At 41.5% G+C, this 10738-nt stretch overlaps 1 protein-coding gene across 1 annotated transcript in view; it reads left to right on the top strand.

Moving 5' to 3' along the window:
* Positions 1–1839: 1839 nt before the first annotated feature.
* Positions 1840–10738, top strand: part of PCYT1B (phosphate cytidylyltransferase 1B, choline) — a 37111-nt gene continuing 28212 nt past the window's right edge. The window contains exon 1 of the mRNA XM_070462382.1: positions 1840–1909. Coding sequence (XP_070318483.1) covers positions 1840–1909 — 70 coding nt within the window. The remainder of the gene's footprint in view (positions 1910–10738) is intronic.

The raw sequence follows: 10738 nt of genomic DNA, 5'->3' as shown, positions 1-10738 counted from the left end.
GACAGGACTGAGACTGAACTGGACTGATCTTGCTTGAGGACATGTTTCTCCTTAACAAGAACCTTCTGACTAATCTTGTTATCTTAAGACTGTGGTGGGAGTGGGTCTGGTAAGACCTTTCTATTGTTAGTTCTAATCTTGTTAATTTAAGATGTATGTTGTGGGAGTGGGTCTGGTAAAAGTATATAAGGCCTTGATAAGACTAGGGGTCATGGCATCTGGTCCCATCACTTCATGGCAGATAGATGGGGAAACAGTGGAAACAGTGGCTGACTTTATTTTTCTGGGCTCCAAAATCACTGCAGATGGTGATTGCAGCAATGAAATTAAAAGACACTTACTCCTTGGAAGGAAAGTTATGACCAACCTAGACAGCATATTAAAAAGCAGAGACATTACTTTGCCAACAAAGGTCCGTCTAGTCAAGGCTATGGTTTTTCCAGTGGTCATGTATGGATGTATGTGAGAGTTGGATATAGTCCAACGTTCTTTATAAAGAAAGCTGAGTGCTGAAGAATTGATGCTTTTGAACTGTGGTACTGGGGAAGACTCTAGAGAGTCCCTTGGACTGCAAGGAGATCAACCAGTCCATCCTAAATGAGATCAGTCCTGGGTGTTCATTGGAAGGACTGATGTTGAAGCTGAAACTCCAATACCAATGGCCACCTGATGCGAAGAGCTGACTCATTGGAAAAGACCCTGATGCTGGGAAAGATTGAGGGCAGGAGGGAGAAGGGGACGACAGAAGATGAGATGGTTGGATGGCATCATCAACTCAATGGACATGGGTTTGGGTGGACTCCAGGAGTTGGTGATGGACAGGGAGGCCTGGTGTGCTGTGGTTCATGGGGTCTCAAAGAGTTGGACATGACTGAGCAACTGAACTGAACTGAGACTGTCTAAGGAAGTGATAAGTACTATGAGAAGAATTACAGTTAGAACAGGGTAAGGAGTAGTGGGACTGCTGGGGGAAGAAGGATTACAAATTCAAACAAGGTAGATAATTAGGCCTTTCTCTTACAGTGGTAAGACAATATTAAATAGGGTTTGGGTGGACTCTGGGAGTTGGTGATGGACAGGGAGACCTGGCGTGCTGTGGTTCATGGGGTCACAAAGAGTGGGACATGACTGAGTGACTGGACTGAACTGAACTTTAGACTAGGGAGGGGGGCACTCTCCATCCCTCTTCTGATGTCTATGTCAGAAGCTTTCTCTGTCCCTTTTATACTTTAATAAAACTTGGCTACACAAATGCTCTTGAGTGATCAAGCTGGTCCTGAAGCTAGATCATCTTCGGAGATCCAACACCATTCACTGTAAGCTATTGGTTTTGGCACTCTGGTAGACTTCCAGGGCATTGTGTTACCTGTTTGCCTATAAGTCTATAAATAAATTTCTTTTGTCTCTTTGCTTTACATTTTTGAAACTCAGTTTAATAAGTGAGGAAAAATGGTTCAGCCTCAGAACACCTCACTTTGGGGCCTTTCCTGAATCCACGTCATCTGCCTCCTCCTTTTCTCCCAGAGCAACAGGCTTCTGGTCAGAGTTTCTTTGCCTCAAGTTTGCTTTTCTTCTGGAACCAACTTCTGGGCTCTCCTTGGGCCCCATGTCCCACTTAGCTCTTAACCAACTCAGCAACATTCTACCAAAGGACTCTGATATACAACTTGAAAATGCCATCATCATATCACCTTAAATAAATACCCCCTGCCCTCATGTCACAGATTAAAGGATGAGTAAGAGATGTTCATGCTCATGTCCTCAGAATGGATATGTTTATTAGGAAAAACAGCTGAATAGGGTAGGCCTTGGAAAAGTGAAAAGACATGAAAAGGAAGGATGAAAGGCCACCAAAGAGAGATTCTAACGTTTTACAATCTGAGAGAACTTGAAGCCAGAGACATCAAAGGTAATTAGACCTACAAAGAACCTTCTGAGCTCACTGTCACCATTGCTTTATTCAGAAGGGGTTAACGGATTTTCTCACAAATATATAGCTAGCAATCATTGAAATATCTATATACTTTGTATGTCTTTGCATCTTCCATGACAACTGTGCTCTAAGACTTTTAGATTTTTACAGACAAGCTCAATTTTAGAAAAGGAAAATTGCTGGTTTCTGGGTTTATTACATAGTTACCAACCTATCATTCACTGAGTAATTTTATTTTTAAAAAAGAAAAAGAAAAAAGCCATCTATTGTGACTATCATTTTATAAAAGACAAACTCAGAGGAAAGGCCATTCATTTAAATTGTAGAAATGTGGAATACTGTTAGTGTATCCTGCCCCAGTTTATCAGCCAATGGCTATGCATATGGCATATTCTACCTGAATACTAAGAGCTGGGAATACTGGTACTACCTCCATGGGCACATTTTAATATCCAGTAGGAAATGACATTGACTGTCCATGTCTGTTTCTAGTCAATGTCTTAGTTTGACTTTCCCAGAAATAGGCCCTAAGACAAGGATCTAAAGATAGTTTATTAGGGAGGTGAGCCCAGGAAGCACTGGAAGGACAGTGGGGAGATAAGTCAGGGAAGGAAAGAAGCAAGTACAAGCAGACACTATGCCCAACTGGGCACAACAAAGAACTGCTGGAGACTTCTAGGAACACCACAGATATGTGTCAATTCACTCCCTATCCGCCTTTTGTGGAGTACCACTCCCAGGAGCATTGACTCTTAGTACCACCAGTCTACTATCATGGGTCAAGCCTGCTCTTATGACCACACCAAGTCCTCAAGGAAAGAGATACAACCGCCAGTGTCAGAGTCCTCTGGCACATAGAATGCTTGGGGAAAGTATGGTCCTGGCACCGAGAGCATCTGCCACAGCACTTTATTAAGCATTCTCAAGCACAGTGGTTAATTAACTTCACATTGAGACCATTTCTTTATTTGCTGTTGGCATCAAATAAAGATACAGAAAAGAATTTGTAGGTTTCAAAATAAGAGCATTTTCTGTTTTCTCTGGAGATTCCAAAAAGCATTCTAGACACTCTGCGATCTCTTTTTTAGTAAGGACTTGACACATCCAAGAGAAAACAGGAGTAAAAACTATGGACGCCTCTAGAGCACAGATGGTGACAGGACTGACTTATGCCGTGTTTTGCCTCCTCAGGCAGTTAGAGAACGGGAAAAAAACATTTAGTATATGAGGGATTTAGGAACTGTCAGAAAAAGTTTGTTAAAAAAAAAAAAGAAGTTAAATTTATTTCACCATCCTAATAAGCTAAAATTAGTCACCACGGAATAAATCACAAAGGATACTGGAATCTCTTCTCAGAAGCTTGCCAAGATATGATGCGTAAGACTTTGTTATTTTGTGTTTTATTTTAACTCTGGATTCATATTTGTTTATAACATACTTTTATCCATGCTATTTCTTCAAATAGCCATCTATAGTTATGTAGGTAGACATGTTAAGACATAAGGAATGAGTGAGTCTAGATTTGCTGGGCCAGATCCTGGGAGAAGATTTAGTTATTCCTTTACCCCAGAGATATTTGCTGACCCTCTATGATATCTGGCCCAGAGTACAGGCTCAAGATTCAAAGATCAGGAAGATGTTTCTTTGTCCTGTAGGAGCTTACAGGGTAACAGCCATAAAGTGCAGATACAATACAGAAAATGAGGAATCAGAATACCCCCTGGTGTAAAATCAAGCCAAGGGTTTTGGAACCAGAATTCCAACTCAGGTATAGGAAAAGGATAACAAGACTCACTGCTTAAGGAAAGAGCTCGGGGCAAGTTAGGAAACAGAAACATCAATGAGAATATAGGGATGAGCCTGAAACTTGGCCAGAAATTAGACCCTTGTCTTCAACAGTCTTCATGAAGGGTTTTCTCCTGGCAACCAGTCCCCAAACCAGGTCCCAAGCAGACTCCAGCTGTGTCAGGAACATCAGTCCCACCATTTGGACCTGAAGGTGGTTCTGTTTTAGATTCCATAGCAGGTAGGCATGAGGTGAGTCCTGGATACCCAGTATCTTGCCATCACTCCTGCTGTGTTCATTCATCTTGTAGGATTGAGTTTTTACCTTTTTGCCATATATACATTAAGCATTTCTCTAGACTTTAGCCCTCTGGATCAGAATCCTATTTCTTTTCCAGACATCTAAACATAACCCTCTTCCCTACACAAATAGAGCATCTTGCCACATGTCTCCTGCTACATCCCCCACAACCTTTTGTAAGGTTCCTGGATCTTTTCCTAATTACTCCTCTTGTACTACACACACATGGATGATTCTAAGTACCAAACAGTGCCCATGTACCCCACTCCTGTGCTCCATCCAACATACTGGAATACCAGCATCAGCAAGAATAAGAAAGATATTCAACTGACATTTATTCATACCTAGGTACTGGACTATCTCATTTCATCCTCAGTCTATGAGGAAAGTACTCGTGCTAATCCCTTTACCATTATTGTTGTTTAGTCGCTAACTCATGTCCAGCTCTTAGTGACCCCATGGACTTCAGCCCACCAGGCTCCACTGTCCATGGGCTTCTCCAGGTAAGAATACTGCAGGGGGTTGCCATTCTCTTCTCCAGAGGATCTTCCCAACCCAGGGAACGAATCCATGCCTTCTCACTGGCAGGTGGATTCTTTACCATGGAGCCACTAGGGAAGCCAAATCCCTTTTTATAGAAGAGGAAACAAGGTTTAAAGGACTTAAGGTGACAGCTGATAAGGTGAACAACCAAGTGTGGGATCCAGTTCTGCTGAAGGCCCCTGTCATGTTTTAAGAGTCTAACCCCTGCTATGCTGAGCCCTATTTAGGCACCGTGGAGAGGGATGATGTTAACTTGCCTTTTAGGAATGAACCCTCAGATCCTCAGGCCCAGGCCCACAAGGCCAATACTTTCTCCTTCCTTCTACAAGTCCATGAACTATTACAAAAGCCCCAAGAAGCCTCACAGAGGCGCTCCACTGACATATGACACCAGGCTTAATTTCCAAGTTATTTCTTACCAACGAGATATGAAGTGCTCTCAACTTACTAAAATACAGGGGCCTGCTTGTAAGTGAGAAATGAATGCAGCTGATTACAAACAATAGAGTTGTCGTTGTTGCAGATGTGTCTCTGTAAAGAGATAAGTCTCTTAAAGACAGAGAAAAGATTTTCTCACGAATTTAACAAGGCGGTTACTCACCTATTTAAAGTTATGATGGTACTGAGTTTCCCATTTTCATAATTCTTCTAACATTAGTGATCTTAACCAAACATCCAAAATTGACACTGGATATATCTTGTGTTTTGAAATGAGGTCACAATAGATATATGAGTAGCATAACCCATTGGCAAGAACAAGTGCAAATCTCACAATTCATGCTGGAATCATTTCTGCCACTTCCTCTCCAGTTACCTTCTAGTTGAAGCTACAGAGATTAGATGGAATCTATGAAGTTTCAGCAGCTGCTGGCACACAAATGCCATGCTATTAGTTTGAAGTTTTAGCTGCTGATCCACAACACTAGAAGTCCAAAACAGGCCTCTCTGGACCAGCTGGCTGGCTGCTTGACCTTGAGGCCTGCTGGTAAGGCTCTGGCAGAATTTGATTCTCCCAGGAGTTCCCCAGTGCTCTACAATCTCCCTTCATTCCAGTTGCCTCATCTTAGTTTCCCATCTCTGAGTTTCACCAACTAACCAGATTTGGCACCACTGTCCATTAAATAGAATGATGTAGAGGACTTCCCAGGTGGTCCAGTGGTTAAGAATCCACCTTCCAATACAGGGGACTTGGGTTCAATCCCTGGTCAGGAAATTAAAATCCCACATGCCTTGAGGCAACTAAGCCCTTGTGCCACAACTAGAGAAGCCTGTGTGCCACAACAAAGACCCAGTGGAGTCAAAATAAAATATTTTAATTAAAAAAAGACATAAATAAAAAGAATGATGTATAGAGACAAACCTCATCTAAGGTTTGAGTGAAGAACTTGGGTACTTCTCAGGAGCATGATGTGAATCATTGGACAGTAATTTATTCTAGGCTTTCTCTTCCACTGATCTTGGGTCTTATTCTTAAATTGTAACCATTTAAAAAATACGGTGCATTGACAACAATTCTGATATTGATATCTACCTGAAGCTCTTAATACAACTGTCAAAAAGGTAATTTATATGATTACTATCAGTCACAGTTTGCGTGCATGCATGCTAAGTCACTTCAGTCGTGTCCAACTCTTTGCGACCCATTCGTTTCTGGGATGATGATATTTTAGTGTATGCAATGATCTATATGATCATATCTGTAGCTAATATTTCTCTATTCTATATATCTTCCGGTCCTCTGTAGCTGCCTCTAAGAAAATGAGAGCAAATCATTGGTCCCCAAACACCACGGGAAAACAGCAACACAAGAAGTAAACCATCACTGGATTTAGGAACTGAGGGGAGTTGTAGGGAATGAAACAAGCATTTGAACACGACAGCAAGATGACTTGGCTTTGTGACGCACACATACCCTCTCCCTCCCCACCCTACACTTTCCCCCCCATATACACATATTCCAAAAACAACTGTGTGAGCAGTCTTGAGGCCATAATCCTACTTGCCTACAGGATAGCACAGAGAACAAAGCTATTATCCCTGTTTTAGCTGCACTGACAATCCTTAGAGACATTCCAGAGACAACCTCAATCATGCTGCTACAGATAGTTCAACTTATAATTTAATACTACAACAAAGAATTTCCCTGGCAGTCCAGTGTTCAGGACTCTGCATGGGTTTGATCCCTGGGTTGAGGAATTAAGATATTGCATGCCGTGTGACATAGTCAAAAATAAATAAATTAAGAAAAGTGGTTCTTACTTTTTTAAAAAAGAATCCAAACAAGATCTCCTGTTAGTGTACTTTCCTTTTCACTATAGTCCACAGCAACAAGTTAAAAGCATTAAAATAGTCATAACATCCTTCCATTCTTGAATTGCTCACAGCCACAGTGAATACAGTGTATGATATAAATTTAAAATTTTAAATTCATTTAAAATAGGACTTTCTAGCATTTCCCCCTCACCTTATTATTGGCACATGACACATGCAAACACACACACACACACACACACACACATACACGTTCACCCTTTCTCATCCCCTTGAATACACAGAGAAGTTCAATAAGATACACCTACCCTCCATGGCTTCCACCCCACTTACATGCTTGGAGGAAAGATTAGGAAGTGTCAGAGAAATAGCAATTTATCAGAAGAATCTGGTCTTTTGGAGATTTGGGTTCCCAAGAGTATCAGAGAGAAAATGTGATCTAATAGTAAGTAAAGGAATATTTAGGACTAAGGAAACATTATTATAAAAATAGATACATGCATATGTTTTACTTTGGGCTCCTTAGAAGCAGAACCTGAGAAAGAATTTGAGGGCAGGTAGTTTCTTTGAGAGGGAAATAGAAATGACTTGGGAAGGAAGACAGCCAGTAAAGAGTACATGAATGATTAGGTCTACCATGTACGACACTGGAGCTTGAGCCCTCTGGAAAAATCAGTGATGGGCAATTCAGAATTGTCACCCCTCACCCAGGAGTGAAGGAGGTAGAGGATTTATACATTAATTCCCTTCAGTCATTGGTTGAGGGTTAGGGGTGGGAAGTGAGTAATCCCATGACACTTTTTATGGCCTGGTACAAGTGGCCATACAAGACCCTGGAAGGCAAAGAGAACCCTCAGACCAATAAATTCAGTTGATGTCAATTTGTATGAAATGGTGAGGAACACAAATGATGTAAGCTACCTAAAAGCTTTGCTTCTGTCTGTATTTTAGTATATTCTAGTGTGTGAGTTTTAGTATATTGGTATGTGAGAAAAATGCTCATATAAGTGTGTACCACATAAAACAAGAGCAGGCCAACAGTGAAATGAAAAAGGCTCTCCAAATGGCAAGGGAAAAACCAATTGAAAAGAAAAACAGAGTGACTAAACTGTACAGCATGAACACCAGATGTTGGCTTGAAAAATGCCACAATGATAAAATGTTTCCGCAGTAGACAGGAATAGCCTTAGTTCATTCCACTCATGGCAATGACAGAAAACACATGTCAGCATCACTTTGAAGAGACAGCTATCTGGATTTAAAATATCTTACATGTTTCAAAATTAATTAACAAAAAAGACCAGGTTAAAAAAAATATCAGAGCCATTGGTGATGTCGAGCAGTTTGAGAGAGAGGTGTGACCTTCCAGAGAATAGTATAAAAAGTTTGTACTAGATAATATTCAGATGGAGAAGATAGTTTACTGTGTAGAAATAGTCATGTGGCTCAATAGAAGAGAGACCAACTAACTAGACGAGAAAGAACAAAGTGAGGTGGTAGATTGCAAAAAATGGCCACAACTTCTCCCCTCCTCATCACTACACTCTTGCAATCAAAGTGTTTTTGTAATTCTACCCACCCCGGACTGGAATCCAGTGGTCCATCACTAAAACTGGGTGGGTTCTCAGAATCTTGACCAATAGCAGAGAAACCTAAGACAAGCTGAAGCCTGCAGGATGAAGACCAGCAATGAACCAAGTTATCTTCTCACATGGCCCCAATTCCAAACAGTCAGATATAGCAGACACACCTATGTTGAAAGCTCAAGAAATACGCTGAGCCTGGCGCAGATCAGACAAATGACCTGGCACATAGTGGTCACTACGTCAGTAAGATTTGGGATGGGTTTGTCATTCAGCAAAAGCTTGCCAATCTCCAGAACCTGACAGAATTTGGGGATCAACATACGTTTTATGCTTTACAAATATTTAATTGCTTGTCATGGCTTGTCATTGTTCTGGGTTTAGGGACGATATAAATGATGGAAAAGAATAAAAGTATCTAGTCTCATAGAACTTATATTCAGATATGAAGAAACATCTAAGCAGATAATAAACATAGAACATGCCAGAGAGTGTTAAGTACCAGGAAGTAAAGAAAAAGAGATATGAGAGTTAGTGAGTGGCAGAGGTTGGGGTCGCCATTCTAGATAAGGGTTAGAAAGGGCTCTCTGTGGACATGGCACTCGTTCTGGCCTCCAGCCGCCTCCTTGCTCCATCTCTCACTTGTCTCCCTGTAGATTACTTCCCTCCAGTCACACTGGCTTCCTCTTGTAACCAGCTGAGTATACTGCTGCCTCAGGACCTTTGTGCTCGCCATGGCTTCTATCAACACTTCAGCCAAGGAGCTGTCTTATAGAGCCTTCTGAATGGAGGGAATAGTGAGTGGAGTTGCTATTCCCTGAGATGGGGAAACTGGTGAGGAGTGACTAACAACGGTTTCCCTTGTTCTCTTCTCTACAGTCTAAGCTTAAATGTCTGGCAAGCAGAGAAGATTGCACAAAAAAAAAAAAAAAAAACCTTAACTCTGAAGATGAAGCAACATCCACCTGGCCACACGGGCAACAGAGATGGCATGAAATCACCCCATTTCCTAAGGTGAATATGGATGCTTTCAGTATATGTGCGTGCATGTGTGCTAAGTCACTTCAGTCGTGTCTGACTCTTTGCGACCCCATGGACCATAGCCCACCAGCTCTTCTGTCCATGGGGATTCTCCAGGCAAGAATACTGGAGTGGTTGCCATGCCCTCCTCCGGGGGATCTTCCTGACCTAGGGATTGAACCCATATCTTTTATGTCTCCTGAACTGGCAGGCAGGTGGTTTTTTTTTTTTTTTTTAAATCACTAGCGCCACTTGGGAATCCCATTTTCAGAATACCCACCTTCTTAAAATACAGAAATCTTGAGCCAGAAATGGATTCTCTTGATCAAAGGAATCTGCTGGGCAATACATTCTACAGACTGAAGCTCTATTTAAACACAGAGCATTACAGTTTTTCCTTCACAAGGTGACCAAGGTCATTACTTATAGTCATCAGTCATTATACAGTTTGGGAAGGGGGATAAAATTCTGTATTCTATATGTTTAGCCCCAGGAGGTAGCACTATTATTCCTTTTTCAAAAAGAAGAGCCCAAGCCCAGAAAAGTTTACCTAGTAAATTATCTATTTAAGATTCCAAGTCATGATCGTCTCATTCCAACTATACTGTGAGTGTTAAATTCCTTCTCTGGAGCCCCTGATCAGTCGTTCTTTGGCTGAACAATTCAAAATCAACCCACTTTGTCTTTTACGATCAGAGGACAGCTCTGATGTCTTACATTTTCTTTTCTTTTACAGAATGAATGTCTCCAATTCCCTTAACGCTTTTTTGGGTAACATAGTGTCCGTATCTTTTCATCTCACTCAGAGATGTTTTTCTTACAGCAAGGGGCCTGGTCTGACTCACACCTACAGCTTGAATTGATAATAAGTGTAAAACCTCACTTGATCTGGACACTAGTTTTCCATTTTTGGAATCTGAGATGGGAATAATTTCCTCTCCCACATCACAAGGACTCATACTAAGTTTACAGTAAAATAAGAGCCCCAGGTCTTTCATTCTAAACTGTGTTCCCTGATCTCCCTCTCAGTCTCCTGCAATGTTGTCTTTTTTTTTTTTTTGGCATGTGTCTTTGCTTGGGTTCCTCTAAAAGCAGACGCATTTTAGTTCCTCTAAAAGCAGAAGCATTCCCTGGTGATAGACCGGGAAGCCTGGCATACTGCAGTCCATGGGGTAGCAAAGAGTCGGACCTGACTGAGCAGCTGAACTGAACTGGACTGGACTGGAAAGCAGACTCTGCAACAGGCATGGAAGTATGAGTGGTATTGTAGGAGGTGATCCCAGGAAACCTTGGTAGTAGAAT

The sequence above is a fragment of the Odocoileus virginianus genome, unplaced genomic scaffold (assembly GCF_023699985.2).
Source record: "Odocoileus virginianus isolate 20LAN1187 ecotype Illinois unplaced genomic scaffold, Ovbor_1.2 Unplaced_Scaffold_4, whole genome shotgun sequence".
NCBI lineage: Eukaryota > Metazoa > Chordata > Mammalia > Artiodactyla > Cervidae > Odocoileus > Odocoileus virginianus.
This window is presented reverse-complemented; position numbering and strand designations above follow the sequence as displayed.